Source organism: Pezoporus wallicus, unplaced genomic scaffold (genome assembly GCF_028554395.1).
Source record: "Pezoporus wallicus isolate ANWC-B61680 ecotype Strahan unplaced genomic scaffold, APGP_CSIRO_Pwel_v1 scaffold_7107, whole genome shotgun sequence".
NCBI classification, from domain to species: Eukaryota; Metazoa; Chordata; class Aves; order Psittaciformes; family Psittacidae; genus Pezoporus; species Pezoporus wallicus.
Genome location: NW_026642114.1, coordinates 1,981,254 through 1,997,364, shown reverse-complemented (window position 1 = coordinate 1,997,364; position 16,111 = coordinate 1,981,254). Strand labels below are relative to the sequence as shown.

The 16,111-nt window shown below is 57.2% G+C and overlaps 1 protein-coding gene across 1 annotated transcript; it reads left to right on the top strand.

Moving 5' to 3' along the window:
- The first annotated feature begins 2,775 nt into the window (after window positions 1-2,775).
- QSOX1 (quiescin sulfhydryl oxidase 1) lies at window positions 2,776-12,880 on the top strand. The gene is made up of 12 exons (XM_057427275.1): window positions 2,776-3,055; window positions 5,182-5,282; window positions 6,593-6,641; window positions 6,841-6,943; window positions 7,643-7,733; window positions 7,943-8,088; window positions 8,500-8,634; window positions 8,835-8,964; window positions 10,917-11,039; window positions 11,142-11,286; window positions 11,520-11,699; window positions 12,088-12,880. Exons 1-12 carry the CDS (start codon window positions 2,791-2,793, stop codon window positions 12,813-12,815), a joined length of 2,196 nt encoding a protein of 731 aa, XP_057283258.1. The 5' UTR covers window positions 2,776-2,790; the 3' UTR covers window positions 12,816-12,880.
- The last annotated feature ends 3,231 nt before the right edge of the window (window positions 12,881-16,111 follow it).

The following is a 16,111-nucleotide window of genomic DNA, read 5'->3' as shown; positions in this document are numbered from 1 at the left end:
GGCCGGGTGACGGGGTTGCCATGATTGTATCATGAGTCTTGCATTGGTTGTGTGTTTTTCTTGGAGTCAGTTCCTGGAATCACACAATTAGGTAGGAACGTGTTCTTTAATTCTCAAGGAAGGAAGTCCATTTTGGGATCTCCCTATCCCTGAACCCTCACAACTAAAGGGAGCTGAGAAGATTCTGGGTCGGCTTACCTGGCCATGTGGAGCTATTGGTATGTTGTAGTGAGATTCATGCTTTTGAAAAGGGACAGTAAAAGCCTTTCTCCATTTTCTTGAAATCATTTCCAGCACTTGAACGGCTGAATACACAAAAACCCATTAGCTCTTCCCTCATCTCCTCTCTAACTCAGCACAGAGGCAGAGTAGCTCTTTGCATCTGTGAAAATGACCCATTTTGGGTGCACGAAACAAGTTCTGCAGGGTGTAAATAATTTTGGTAAGATCTTAGCAGCCTTTGAGTCTCTCAGCCTGTTTGTGTTGCCCACACCTCATTGACTTCAAGGAGATTCCTACTGGGTATTAGCCTGGGAAAGGAGACTTGAGAGCCGATGAGCTTAATGAACTAAAGCCACCGCTTGGCTGCTGCACAAAGACGTGTGCAGCACAGGAACCTCCACAGTGGGCTTTAGCCCATGGCCTTGCCGCAGAGGGGGGAAGCATGTCTTTTGCCAAAGTTAAGGATGCTGAGGCGAGTGCTGAAGGTTTTGCAGTGCAGTGCAGTTTAGAACCTGCTTTGTTTCCAAGGGGCCATGAGAGCCTAAATCTGGTTTTTGGGGCTGGCTCATAAGCTGGGCATCTAGGGTCATGCAGCACCCACTCCCTGTGCATTGCTGCCCACAGGCTCTGCCAGCAGTGGGGAGGTGCAAAGCATGAGAGGACAAAAAGGCAGGCAGCACTGGGAGAGCGTTTAAAACCTCCCCAGACTTCTGCTGCTGCTTTGATTTTATTTTATTTTACTTTACTTTATTTTTAATTAATCTTAGTTATTCTCAAATCTACCTTAAACTGTGTTGTTTTAAAATTTTTATCTTTGGGTTTTACATGCCCATCCCCTGTCTCAAGGCATTCTGCTCTTCCCAGTTTGAGGCAGAAAGAAACCCTCATTTCTTGCTTTGCAACAGGATTAGAAGGAAGAAAGGTTTTTGGGGCAAGTCCCTGCCTGGAAAGCCCCACACCCTGCTGCTGAAGGAGGCTGTTCCCTGGGAGTCGTGGGGATGGCCACGCCAGCCCTGTAGCAGGGTTCTCGGCAGTACCTGCAGCCCCAGCTGTTCCCTAGGCAGCAGGAAGCAGAAGCATCCCCACCCCGGGGCTTTGGTAGGTGAGCAATGGTATTGCTCACCTCAAAAAGAGCCAGAGCCCCCGGGTGTGTGCTCTTGCCCTTCTGCCCTCCGGTTAGATGCTGCTTTTGCATCTACAAAAGGATTTAAGGAATTTGGGCTCCCTGGAAGGGAGGGGTGAGCTGGATGGGGAGGACGGCTGGCAATTATACTGGTGCTGAGCGCCTCCACTGTGATAACCTAATCGAGTTGACGAGCCCTTAGAATAAGGATGTCAGCTCAGGGTAAAATAACGGTGATGACATCCCTGAGCACAAGGATTTTTTGTTTTTTAATTGCCAGCTGGATAAGGACAAGTTGTGGCAAGGTCTCTGGCAATAGTGAGGGACCATATTTCAGAGCAGCCCAGCATGGGCCGGGCTGTGCCTCTCTTCTTGCGTTTGGACAGCAAGGTGTGATAATCCCTTAAGCATCTAATTACAGTTGGCAGGGCTGGAGCAAACCATCTTCTGCCCCATTTCCATCAGCATGGACGTGCAGAAAATGCGTGGCAGCGATCCCATGAGGCTTGTGTCCAACAAGCTCTGACCTCATAGCCAGGCCATCTTGAGGAGTCCTATAGCTCCCCAGAGCCATGCCCCGTGTGGAGGCCCCTGCCCCCTGCTGCCATGGCGAGGCCTGGTTCTGGCAGGCTTGTTTTTCTAGCATGGCAAGTCCGCCTAAAGTACTTAGGTGGGGCCCAGCATGGCTAATGGCCTTCCTGGAGACAGAGCCAGTAACCAGCCCTCAGCAGCGATGGGCACCCGTGGGGCCGGGACCCCGTGCCCTTAGAGGCTGGGGAGGGAGTGGAGGGATGGAGGTCAGGGCTGTGTACACCCCTCAGTGCCCAGCTCTGCCCTGAGGCCCTGGGCAACGGACACCTTACGTAAGGGAGATGGTGACACGGGTGTGTGCGTGAGCCATGGCACAGACAGGGCTGGGAGGCATTGGCCGGGCACCGGCCTGCCCGCCACGAAGGGCAGCTTTTTGAGGGATGTAGGAGCTTGACTTTGGGGCCTCGTTGGGTATCCTTGTTGCTCACCCCTTGCAGGGTTGGGGTGAGGGCAGCCAGGTCTCCGGGGTCCCCATTCTCTGGGGTGTCCCGGCAGGCGTTGACCAGTGACGCTGGCTGATGTCAGGGTGTGGGATCAGGGCGCTGCCCTGGGGCTGGTGGCTCCGTCAGGGAGGACTCTGATGGCGGCACGGCGGGTTTGGGGCTTGAATCAGCCCCCTCCGCCTTCCCTCGCTGCACCAGAATGTGGTGCTCCCCGTGTCCCCGCAGGGGGGTAGCGCTGCCCGGCGCTGGGGGGGGCTCGGGGCTCCCCCCTTGGCGCTGGGAGCGCAGGAGCGCTGCGTTCCCAACAGGGGGCGCCGCGGCCCTCCTCGGCCCCGCCCCTGCCCCACCCCAGCGGGTGGGGCGAGCGGCGGCCCTAAAGGCGGCGGGCGGTGGCGCACGGCCTGGCGGGCGATGTGGCGGCGGCGGCGGCGGGCGCGGGGCGGTGTGGGGGGGCGGTGGTGGCCGGCGGCCGTTCTGGTGCTGGCGCTGTCGGTGCCCGCGGCGCGGCCCCGCGAGCTGTACTCGGCCGCTGACCCTCTGGAGCTGCTGGGGGCGGAGGCGGAGGGGCGGCTGCTCGGCTCCCCCAGCGCCTGGGCGGTCGAGTTCTTCGCCTCCTGGTGCGGGCACTGCATCCACTTCGCGCCCACATGGAAGGCCCTGGCCCACGACCTTCGCGGTGAGTCCCCGGCGCGGCTAACCTACTGCCCCCCATCCCCGCCTGCCTGTCCCATCAGCACCCCCAAACCCTCGCTGTGTCCTTGACCTTGTTCCCCCCCTTGTCCCTGTCTCTGGCTTCTCTCATCGGCACCCCATTTAATTCTACATGTCTCTGTGTTCTCATTAGCATTCTTAAGTACTCCCTGCATCCCTGTCTGTTCTCCTGTGAGCATCTGTAAATCGTCCCGGTCCCTCTCCCCACCCCCATCACTCCTAAATCCCTCCTGTGTCCTTGTCCATCATGCTGCTCTCCGTCAGTACTCTTCACTCCTGCCTGTATCCCTGACTCTGCATACTCGGTCCTGTCAGCACTCCTTCATCCCTTCTGCATTCTCCCTGTCAGTACCCCCCTCTCTCCTCTGCCTTCCCTTCTGTCAGCACCGCTAAATCCCACTGTATCCCTTCCCCAGCCTCCTTGAAGTGTCAGCCCGGTGGGAAGGCCCAGGGTCCCCCATGATGCCCAGGCCTCCCTTGCAATGGTTAGTCCTGGCTTAGCAGCATCCCTGGAACCCCCTTTAGCTGGGAGAAGCTTAGGCTGAGCCTGCCCCAGGCATGGGGGTCCTGCTGACTGCCCAGACCCTCCCTCAGCTGTGCTCCTCCCTGGTGCCTGCAGGGAGAGGCTGGCAGGGCTCTGGGGCCGGGCGTTGATCCCAGCTGGTTTGTTCCCAACTTTGACCTTGATACCTGGCCTGGCTTATGCCCAGCATCACTTGGGAGCCCGCACACCCCAGTGCTGGGCCCCTGGCCCCAGCAGGGCTTGTCCTGCCTCCCCCAGCATCCCGGGGTGCGCAAGGCTGCTCTCTGCTATTGCGGTAATTGATACAGCGCAGTTGCTGCCGGGTGACTCAGGGGCTCCTGCCAGGGCAGGTGTCCCATTCCTCGGAGGGGATGCCATCCCTCCCTGGGGATGCCATCAGTACTTCCAGTGGGGCAGGATGTGAGGCATGTGGTGTGTGCCCAGGCCCCCTGGGGGAATGCTGGCTCTTCTGGCCTCTCTCCAAAATAGGGTCACCCTAGGGCTCCTGCAAATGGGGTGCTCGTGAAGGCAGGATAGGGAAGCCATCCCTGTGCCCCTTGCCATCTTACTGCTGTTCCCAGGGGTGGATTTTCGCAGGTGTGGGCTGGCCAGGGAGGAGGCCAGGGTGACCCACAGGCACCATGTGCAGATGAGTCCAGAGTGTGCCTGGCTCCCTGCAGCAGGGCTTGGCACCGGCTTTCCTGTGCTGCTGGTGCTCCTACTGTGTTGTAGTAGGACACAGTTCATGTGCTCTGTCACCTGTGACCAAGGACAGTCCCAGAGGGTTGTCTTCAGCAGGCTCCTTCCTCAGGTGGCATGGGCTCCATTTGTGTGGTGGTACCATGCCCCTCCCCATCCTGCTCGAAGGACAGGCTGGGCATTCTCTAGCTTGTATCTTTTACACTAAAAAGAAGCCATTTCAGAGCTTTTATCTCCATTTTGCTGCTGGCTTTTAGAGCTTGCTGCTTGAAATGCCTCTATGCATTCTTTTTTTCCCCACTCTGTTTTACTCCAGTGATCTGTTGGTCCTCCCCAGGCAGGTGGTGGTGGAGAGTCATAGAGGGGGAGCAGATACTTGGCAACTGTTCTTGGGTTGTTCCCTTGTGGTTATCAACCGTACCCTTGGGGCGAGATGAGCTGAAGCCTGTGTTCCCTGCTCTCCCCCAGCAGTGGTTAGCCATCCCTCCCTTTCTTCTCCCAGTGGCCTCTTCCCGCTGGCGCAGAGGCTGGGCAAGCAGAACCAGACGGGCAGGCAGCCGTGGGCAGAGCTGCCTTGACTCGGGCGCCGGTGAGGGCAGGGCATGCAAAGCCTGGTCCCGCCTTGCACAGCTTTCCCTGCACTCCTCTGTCTGAAAAGTAGGCTTTAGCTCGGACATGGCGTTGGGTATTTGGGGCTTGGAAACCATCAGTTTCCTGTGAGGGATGAGCAATGACTTCGGGGCACAGGGGAGCCATGTCGCTGGTGCGGCAGGAGATCCCTGCCGTTTCTACAGCAGCTGTGAGGAGTAGGGCAGTTTTGGGGACCTAGAGAGGCTGATCTGTGCTGACCGCATCCTTTGTCCCCCCAGAGTGGAGGCCTGCAGTGATGCTAGCAGCCATCGACTGTGCTGATGAAGCCAACCAGCAAGTGTGTGCTGATTTTGGGATAACTGGCTTTCCCACGCTGAAGGTGAGGGCTGTGTGCACCAGGTACTTGCCTGGTTTCACAGTGCTTTGCGTTTTGCTCTGTCTCTGTCTTGCTCAATCAAATTGACAGTATTATTGCACCAAAGCATTCCATTTGGGGCTTTGCAGTCCAGAGCTGCTTCACACTTCCCCAAAACAGAGCTGCAGCCAGACTGCAGGCAGCGCAACTGCTGGGTGATGTATCAACAAGGAGGGGGAAAACCAAAGTGCTGCTTCGTGGTGAAATGTAGAGGCCATATCTCTCCTAGGATAGTGTAGTGTCTGAAAATTCAATTGGAACCACCTGGGAAAGGCTGCTGGAGGGCAGAGAGCAGTCACAGACACAGGTTTTGAAGAAGGGTGCAGGGATGCTGCAGGAGGCTGCTGGGAGCCTCCTGCAGTGGCTGGCGAGGTGCCAGCCTGAGCCTGACCTCTTAGCTGTGTCAGGGTGGTGTTTCACAGTGTTTCACACTGCAAACAGAGCCTTGTTCTAACGTAAGCAATAAAGCTGAAGCACCCCAGGTTCAGGCAGCAAAATCCAGGATCATCTTGGTATGGAACAGGGGGAATATGGGTTTTATCAGGTATGCCCTCAGTCCCAGCTTACAGGCTCACTCCAAGGTGAGGTCAGGTTTGGTGGTTTGCCAGGTGGGTTGGCTTGTGGCCTAACCCTGCCCTGTGGTCTCAACAAGCACCTGCTGCCTGAGCGCCCACTGCCTGTGGGACATTGACCAAAACATCTCCCAGGGCAGGGAGGTGTGCTGATGTGGCAGTGCCAAGAACTCACTCGTTTTGCATCCCCTGTCCCCACCAAACACCTTTCGCAAATAGCCAGCGCTCCTAGCCCAGCCTGCAAAGCAAACACTGGTCTGATGCAACCTGGTTTCACTGCTCTGGATGTACCACAAGCTCTGGAGCCGCTGTGGCAGGTCAGAAGGGGAAAAAAAAAAACAAAACCCTTCTCCTGGTTTATGAGAGCTCCGGAGCAGGGAGCTACTGGATTGCAGAACCAGACTGCCTCCCTGGGACCCCTAGAGACACCTGCCTTGCTGCCTCCCAGCACTCAGCCTTTGGCTGGACATGGCTCCCAGCCCTTGCGGGCACCCCTCCCCTTTGGGGATGCCCTGCAAGATGGGGACGCAGCCCAAGTGCTACCTCTGTGGTGGCTCATGTTGATTGGTATGCTGTAATGTTGTAGGGAAACTGAGACAGAGATGGTGTGGGGGGAGTCTCTGCCTGCTGGGCAGCACTGCCTCCTTGTCCCACTCTACACTCTCACTCCAGTTTCCCCTTGTGTTTTGTTTTCTCATTCAGTTCTTCAGAGCTTTTAGCAAGAAGGCAGAGGACGGGATAAGGATTACCAGTGAGTGTTCAGAACCAATTTTTTGGGGTTTGTTTTGTTTCATTTTTTCCCTGGGTGCAAATGGCTCTGCTGTCCACATCCCCCATGCATCTGGACCTCAGGGAGCCCAGGGGGCAGCTGAGAGTAGCTCCCTCAGCTTAGCCCAGCCCATGGGTCAGGCTTCCCCATGACTGACCCTTGGCACCCTGTCCTCCTGCAGATCCCAGTGCCACCGTCGAGGACCTGCGCCATGCCATCATCACCAACCTTGAGCAGAGCCAGGACGCCTGGCCGCCTGCCTGTCCTCCACTGGAGCCAGCGAGGTAGGAGTGGCGTGATGGGGAATGTCTGTGTCAGCCTCTGTCCTATGGAGGGCAGGTTTTGGGGAAAATCCTGAGGCAAAACTGAGCACAGAGCAGCCACTGCATCACCCACATCCCAGGGAGATGCAGATGACCTGGCCAGGCTAGAGACATTTATGTGGCCCAGATGAGATAGGCCTTAATTACAGCAAGCAGTGCCTGGGCCAGGGACATGGCAATGCCGACTGCTGCTCTTAGCAGCTTTTTCCTGTCCCAAGAAAGGGTTTTCTTGGTTCGGTACAAATTTGTTGGGATCTGCAGTCTTTACTGAATGCAGGCAGTTGCTCCACTCTCCCAGGGGGAGCATTCAGCTTTCCCAAAGTGATAGTCAAGGTGGGCACATGCTTCAAGTCTCTGGTGCCTCTGTCCGCTAGCTAAAAAAAACAACAGTCCTGCTTCCAAGTTCATTGTTGTTTTGTTTCCCTGAGTGACTGTGCAGCTCCCTCGTGCCCTGCTCTGCCTGTGCTTTGTTTGGCTGACCCCAGTGGATTTTCTCAAAGTCTGTGAACCAGAGCAGAAAATTGGGCTGGAACTTTAGTGGCAAAGAATTGCATGCTTGGTGAGGCTGAACCTCCACCAGGATCCCCTGCCAAAGCCTAGTTCCTTTCAGGTGGGAGGGCTGATGCTGAGGACCTGCTGTCATCCTCTTTTCTCTTGCAGCATGGAAGAAGTTCACACCTTCTTCCAGAGGAACAAAGACCAGTACTTGGCACTTATATTTGAGAAGAGCAACTCCTTTGTAGGCAGAGAGGTGGGTATAGCTACATTTATCCCCCAATTCTCTTGAAGCCTGGGTGCCTTTGAGAGGGAAGTTGTCATGTGGCAGCCTCCCCAGTTGCCTTGCATGCTGCCTTGCTGGTGCAGTGTCTTATACAGGGTTCTAAATAGCCCTGCTGCCTCCCCAGTGAGGTGGTGGATGCTGCTGTCCCCCCATTCTGACCCGGGGGTTGCTGGTTGCAGGTGGCACTGGACATGCTGCAGTACGAGAATGTGGCAGTGAGGAGGGTGCTGAGCAGCGAGGAGGAGCTCGTGGAGAGGTTTGGCGTCACCACCTTCCCCTCTGCCTACTTGCTCCTCCGCAACGGCTCCTTCTCGCGCCTGCCCGTGTGAGTGCAGGACACGGGGGGTGGGTTTGTGGACCCTGGTGGGGGATCTCCTTTGTGAGAAAGTTCATTAAGAAGGAGACAGTGGCTGGGTCGGGCAGGCTGGTGGGGAGTAGGGGGCTGCTGGTGGGCAGTGAGTGTGGCTGCCAGCCCTACCTGGTGCTGGGAGAAGGGCAAATGGCTGCATCTCCCTGGGGTGGCTCAGCACAGCTGCCAAGGGCTCAGCTCTGCCCTGGGCTGCGTATCAGGATACCCACTGCCAGAACACATGGAGAGTGCAGACCACCCCGCACTCATTCCCTAGGTCAGAGTTGTCAGTCTGACTAAGCCTTGGGTCTCCTTTGCTTCCTTGTTGGGGCTGGGAGCTGTTTGGGAGTGGAGAGGGTCTTGCTCACAGCTTCTCCTTCCTTGCAGGCATATGGAGGCACGCTCCTTCTACACCTACTACCTGCGCACACTCTCGGGCATCACTCGTGGCTCCTACAAGCTGAACACAACCATCACAGTTTCCAACGAGACCAACGTATCCCAGCCAAAGCATGCTGACCGGTCGGACCCCTCCCTTCATCATTCTGGGGCAATGGGAGGCCAGGGCTTGTGCAAGGAGGAGGTGTCATGGCCATGGGTGGGCAATAGGGTGGTAGGTGGGACTATGCCTTTCACCTGGGGAAAAAGAAGAAATCGTGGCTGGGTTCCTGGGGTACAGGTTAATGGGCTGGTGGAGCATCATGTTGTGCTACCCTCCCCAGCTCCAAGGTGTACATGGCCGACTTGGAATCCACGCTGCACTACTCACTGCGAGTGGAAGCCACCCGTGCCGCCGCATTGTCAGGAGCCCAGCTGGCTGCCTTCAAGTGCTACGTATCCACGCTGGTGAAGGTGAGGAGCTTTTGGTGCTGGGAGAGGAACCACCAATGCCTCCATGTAGCTATTCATAGGGTGAAAGGCAAATGCAGGTTTCAGGCCACCACATTCCAGTGCTCACTGGTAGCAAAGCATAGTGGTCTCAGATGTGAGCCCTGTGTCCCAGTGTCACTGTGGGGCTGTCCCTATCCCTGTGGATCTCCAGACAGCCCTGAGTTGCAACAGACAGGTGCCAGAGAGTTTCTGATGAGATGTGAGGTGCTGGTATTGGAGGGCAGAGCAGGATTGGCCTTGCAGGAGGTGTTGAGGCAGCAAGTCTTTTCAGAAGAGACCACTGGGTGTCAGAGATGGTCAGAGGGGTTTGTAATTCTTGTTGTCTGACTTGGATGCTTGGTTTGGGGAGCTGATCACTGCAGACTCCTTTGACAGTCCAGGAAAGGGATTCCTGCTCTCAGTCAAGCTCTGGAAGAGCCTCATGTAAGGTCCTGGTTTTTCTTTTGTCAGTGAAATTGAAGTATGTGAATTGAAGGAGCTTTGAGCCAGCAAAAGTGGGGCACTTTAATTCCCTGGTGCAATGAAGCACTGTTTGGCTGAGGTCTCCAACATTGCTGTTGCAGGAGCCCTGTCTTCATCCCTGTGAGAGCCCAGGATCCTTGGCATACCTTCACCCAGCCATGCCTGCCACCTTTGCTCTCTCCTTTGTCACATAGGATTTCACACTAAGTTTAGACCTTGCATAGCCCTTGCTGATGTGTGAGATAGCCCCTGCTCCCACCCCTGCCTGCTCTCCCCCAGCAAAGAGCTCCAAATGTGAGACACTAGTGCAATGAGTCTTAGGTCCTCAGCTCAGCAATTCATGTGGCTCTTACTTTATTTGCACCCATCTGTCACCCTTGCTGTTTCTCCCTTGAATGAGAACCACAGGACTAGGGAAATAAATCTCCCATCACACCAGTTTCCTGGCCAAGGGCACAAGCTTGCCAGCATGGTGAGGAGCAGCAGTGGGATTATTTGATCTGCTTCTAATTCTTTCTGCAAACCTCCCCCTCGCTTGCCAAGGATGAGCTGTGGCCTCTGGCAAGGAGACGGTGGCATCCCCACTGTGGGCAGGAGGCACCGGGGCACTGAGTGGTGGGTGCTGGTACTTCCAAGAGGATGCTGCAATGGTGCTGCCATTTCCATGCTTATCCACAGGACGGAGCAGCATCCCCAGGATTGCAGCCGTTGCTGCCAGCCGGGCAGGGCTCAGGCTGGGGAGCTCAGCCAGCAGCTCCCAGACTTAACTGTTGCGTTCCCAAGAAGTATTTAAGGAAAGGAGGGAGGAAAAATCCAAACGTGGAAAGAAGTGGTGCCTAGAAAGCATGGAATTGTGTGGCAAAGCCTCCAGTCGAAGGAGCAGGGGGGACCGCGTTTTGCAGCAGAAATCAGGTTGCAGATTAATTCCCCTGTGAATTTGGGACTTTCAGCATGATTCTCCGCGGACCTGGAGAGAACAGCTCGGAGTTAGCAAAATGCTCCATCCTTTTGCTTCCCTGTCACTTTTCCTGTGTGCTGCTGGTCTTGTCCTCCGCATGGTTCGGTTCCTCTGTCTCTTTGTCCAGCAGTAGTACATACTGGTGGTCTGCCCCCTCTCCCCAGAGCTCCTGTGGTTTTAAAGTACTGCTGCTAATCGGCTTTGTGCTGGTTTATGGTCAGAGTGGCTTTTGCTTCCCTCAGACGGGCTGAGGTTTGGAGCCTGAACATGCATGCAGGAGAGTATGGCCTTGCCACCATGGGGGGGTATGCTGTGACCACCAGCCCCTCAGCACCAAAGCCTTGCTGGGACAGCACTGCCTTCCAGCACGTGCTGCCAGAGGGGATGCTGGTGCTGCCCAGTGCCTGTCACAGTGAGCTGGTGGTGCTGGTAGGTTGCCTTCCTGCTCCCGGGACAAGGCCTGGGTTTCCTCACCCCTCTCCCTACTCTGCAGTACTTCCCGGGGCGCCCCTGTGTGCAGACCTACCTGCAGTCCCTGGATGTATGGCTGAAGAACTGGACAGAGCCTGAACTGCCCCGTGACGTCTTGAAGGGGGCCATGAAGAATAACAGAGATGTAAGATGCCCATGGGGACCTCGGTCCCTGCCCCAGCCCTCACCCCTTTCCCAGCCCACATTACCTGCCAGCTCCCTCACACCATGTCTGTCGGCCCACCAGGCCTCCCACCCTGCCTGGCTCCCCACCAATGTGACCTGGGTGGGCTGCCAGGGCAGCGAACGCCAGTTCCGTGGCTACCCCTGCGGGCTCTGGACCATCTTCCACCTGCTGACTGTCCAGGCTGCCCAGAGCGGCCCTGACAAAGGTACCAGGTCCCGAGGGGGGAGGGTCTTCGGAGGAGGTGTGTGGGTGGGCTGCAGCGCAGGCAGGGGGGTTGCATGCAGGCAAAGGCTTGTTTCCCCCCCTTCTTAATCTTGCCCCAAGGCAGATTTGCAGGGGGGACAAGAGCCACATAGTCAGGGTGTGGGGTTGCCACTTTAGCTGTGGGACCATCAGGACTTGCCTTCCTGTCCTCCCCTATCCTCTGCCTCCTTACAGAGCTACCACTGGAGGTCCTGAGCATCATGCGTTGCTATGTCCGGTACTTCTTTGGCTGCCAAGAGTGTGCTCAGCACTTTGAGGCCATGGCGGCTGAGTCCATGGACCGGGTGGCAAGTCGGAAAGAGGCTGTCCTCTGGCTCTGGTCCCACCACAACGAGGTCAACGCTCGCCTGGCGGGTAAGGGGGGCCACAGGGAGGGGAGCCAGTGCAGCTTCCAAAGGGAAGAGGGAGGTGAGGTGGAGGAGCATCTCTCCTCCTGGATGGAGCTGGCAAATGGCTGCATTAGGGTGCAGCAATGGAGACATCTTCTTGTCAGCATCCCCCACCATAGGCGACAGCAGCTGGTCACACAGCATCAGACCACCCCAGAGATGCAGTTGGGTCTTACGTGCTCCCTGAGGGAGCTTTCCAAAGCTGACAGGTACCCTTGGAGGACCTCTCCTCCTTTGACGCCTCCTCCAAATGTCCCATCTCCATCATTGTCCCCAGCTGCTGGATGCTCCGGGGCACTTATACCAGTACAGGGGGAGGACTGTCACATGTCTCCTCTAACCGGTCTTTGCAGGAGGTGACACAGAGGACCCCAAGTTCCCCAAGCTGCAGTGGCCTCCACCGGACATGTGTCCCCAGTGCCACAAGGAGGAGCGGGGTGTGCACGCCTGGGATGAGCCGGCTGTGTTCACGTTCCTCAAGGCACACTTCTCCCCAGCCAACATCTACATGGATTATGCTGAGGCTGACCCCATCCTCATGGCTGGAGAGGGGACTGGTGGCAGGGTGGGCACTGAGGGCCCACGAGAGGTGAGGGAGAAGGAGGAAGAGGAGGAAAAGGAGAGGGAGGGTGACATGAGACCTCCGGGGCGACCAGGCTCCACTGAACCAAGACGCCCCAGCATTGTGCGGCTGAACCCCAAGCTGCGAGAGGTGGGTGAGGATATCGTGGACCTGGACTCCTTCAGTGAGCAGCACTTCAAGAGCCAGGCGCTGCGAGCGGCAGCCAGCCGGCACCGGCGGCTCAGCAAGCGGGACACGATTGCCCTACTCCAGGATGCCAGGTTGGGCCGGGAGCGTCGGTGGCCTCCTGGCGTCCAGGTCCAGGAGGAGGAGGCGGCTGGGGAGGGCGTGAGGAGGAGCCCCTGGCTGCGGGTGCTTGGTTTGGGCTTCTCCCGCCTGGACATCAGCCTGTGCGTGGCCCTCTACTTCCTCTCCTCCATGTGCCTCCTGGGCATGTACACTTTCTTCCGTCTCCGCACCCGTGCCCGGAAAGGCCGCCCTAGCTTCCCCGTGGCCTGAGAGCAGTTGCAGGGGGCCGAGGGCTGCCCCCGGGGTGGGGTGGGTGGGCTGCTGATCCGAGACACACCTGGGACAGCGTTTTATCCCCAGTGTGAAATGGTTTGGTACATCCTGCCCAGGAGCTGCCCACTTGCAGCAGCAAGTACCCCAGGGTGGGTTTGGAGGGTGGAGAGCTCTTTTTGAGGGGGAAGGAGGTGTCAGAGCATCCCCTCTCAGGCTGCAGTGTCACATTTCGGGTGTGCAGGAGCAGGGACACTGGTTCATGTCTCGGCACCAGCTGCCCTTGGAGCTGCCTGGACTGGTTTCAAATGGGGAAACCTAGTCCCATGCTGGGGAGCAGCCCTTTGGGGTCAAACCACTAGTGGGGCCAGGAAGGTGGGGGGTTTAACCCCTCAAAAAGTAGGCACTGCTGGATGGGGGTTGGCAGACTCCTTTATGGGGTTTCAGCAGCATTATGTGTGTGTGTCCCCCTTTGAGACACGAATGGGGGCCCCCACCGTTCCTCACCCCCTCACGCGCTGTTGCTCACTCAATGCTTGTCTTAGTGAAATAAATTATTTTTGCTGACACTGGCCCTGTTGTGTCAGCTGGTCCCTGCTGGTCCCTGCCATGTGGGCACACAGGGCAGCACCTCCCCTCCCTGCCATCCCTTACTACTGGCTGTCCTGGCTCTGGTCTCCCCCATCACCCCAGGAAGAACACTGTTGGTTTGATCCTTTAAATGTTTTTAGCTGCTGTTATTGTATATTTTCCCCTGCTTTTTGCTTCTGGAGGCACCTGTGGCCCCCCCATACAGCCAGCATGTCCCCATGGTTGGGGTGGCTCATGGTTTGTCCTCAGGTGGGGTGATAGGGAGGGAGCCTGGGGAGGGCAGGAAGCTGCAGGAAATTAGTTGACGTAAGCCATGGAGCTGCAGTTCGGTGCTGGCCATGCCCATGGTGCAGAGCAAGGAGACACTTGTGACCATCCCCTTCGGGAGCAGGGCTTCCATGGGTGCAGGTGCCTTGTGCCTGTCCCCGATTCTTTCTGCCCTTTTATCCTTGTTAGAAATCATTAAGGAAAATGGTTGTTTTCCAGAGCTAGGGCCGGAGCCATCTGCTCTCCCAGCGCTGCCTAAATCCCCCTGTAACAAATTCATTGGGATTATGCTGCCCTCCCTTAATCCCAGCCCTTCCCCCCACACGGGGGATTTAAAAGGATTAAAGCCTCGCCGATAATAAACTTCATTAAGCGGGAGGGGGGGGTGTCAATCCGATTTGGAGCCTTTTTCTTGATATCTTCACTTTGCCCAGGCGGGAGGCGAGGGTTGGCAGGATGGGGAAGGAGGGCAGCCAGCTCTGCTGCTGACCAGGCACTGCGATCTCTGGCTCCTCTGGCCCTTGCTCCCTTACCTGCTTTTGAAATAAATTGTCTTGCTCTGCCTTTTCTTCTTCCTTGGTGTCTGTGCACGGTCACACCTCCGTGGGACATGAGGCTGGCAGCCCTGCCCTGCCACTGGTGACCCACTTGGCCTTGGCCACATCCCTTAGCCAGGTCCTCAATAGCCTCAGCCCAGTGTGGAGGGGGCCTGTGTCCCCCCAGCCGAGCACTGGTCCTGCCCACTGCCATGTGATGGATGGGGAAGGTCTCATTGCTGCAGCCCTGCTGCCTCCTTCTCCTTGATTTCCCAGGGGGGTTTATCCCCAACATGAATAACCTCCCATGCACACCCTCCCCACCAGCTGCTCCCCTGTGTGGGATTGAGGGCTTGTGATGAGGGGCTGCCTGCTGCTACCCTAGCCCCAAAATCTTTCGGTGGGCTGCTGAAGCTGTGGACAGGCTGGAGGATGTGTTAGGGAGATGGATGCAGTAGGTGGGTGCATTGGGGGGATGCAGCAGGAGGGTGCAAGGGGTTAGGTCTGGGCAGGTGGGTGCAGGGGCTGGTGAGGAAGAAGCTGCAGGCAGGGCTGCCCAGATTAGCATCTCCAACAGGCCCGCAGCCTAAAGCTGCCATGCACACAGGAAAAAGTCCAGTAAATAGACTTTCCGTAATCCTGTTTGGTGCAGTCCAAATCCTCCTGGCCCTGGCTCTCCTGGGCTGTAGCACCAGGGTGTGCTCTCAGCACCTGGGGAACCCCAGTGCAGGGCACAGATGGGCCAGAGCAGGCAGCAGTGCAGGCAGGAGGCTGCTGCAGGGCTCGGTGCTGCCTGGGGAGGATCCTCCTCACTATATCCCCCAGGATGGGGTCTTTGGGATAGGCCTGCACACAAGCCCTGGCACAGGGGGAGTATCAAACCTTACCATGGCCACACTCATGGGTAGGATGGGCTGTCTAGGGTGGGGGACACTCCCCGATGGGGTTACCCCTTCCCAGAGGAAGGAGCCTGGGTGTCCCCGAGGCTAATTACCCAAATGGCCTCGGGCTGTGTGAGGCGGCGGCTATTCCCTAATACAATTTACCCTCAAGTGCAATTTAATTTTCCTCGAGGCTGGTGGCCGGCCCCCCGCACACCAGCCACCTTCCCACCCCTTTGCGCTCGCTCCCTCCCGCCTTGCCCCTCTTCCCCTTCCCTCCTCAGCACGGGTGAGAGCTTTTCTCCATCGGCATCCCCCCTCTGCCCATGCTGCGGCCATAAAATCACCGGGGGTTCGTTCAACATCAATTAATTTTCAATTACAATTAGCAACGGCAGTGCCTGCGAGGGGAGAGGCTTCCTCCAGCCGCTGGTGAGTACTTGGGTCTCACTGTGCTTGTCCTTGCTCCAGGTGACCGCTGGCAATAGGGGTGTCTGTGGGATGGGGTCATGCACAGCTATTGGAGTAATTAAGAAGTGGGGAGCAGAAGGGGTTGTGCACATGGGGGCTTGGGGTGCACTGCTCAGAGGGTGGCTGTAGCAGCTTTGGCCCCATAAGGATGTCCCCACCTCAGGCAGGGGGAGCTGGTTTTGTTATGCAGGGGGACGCTGGGAGCTGGGATGAGACCCAGAAATCTCGCTGCGTGGTGGCACAATGCCTTGCTGTCAGCTGAGCTCCTGGCACCTCCAACCCCACTCAGGCTTTGCTGATGAGGGACATGGCTGGGCTCACACCCACCAGGCATGAGCCTTCCTTACATCCACCCCTAATTTTGCCTTGAAACCCTGCTGTTGCACCTGGGAACAATGCACTGATGTCCCCCGCGGTGACATGCTGCCCAAACCAGCCGCAGTTCCTGCATGCCTGGGCTGGGGCACAGCAAGGGAGGCTGCGGCTGGGTCTCAGGAAAGGCTGTAGTGTTTACCTGCTTTTTTATTATTAACACTGGTGGGGAAGGTGC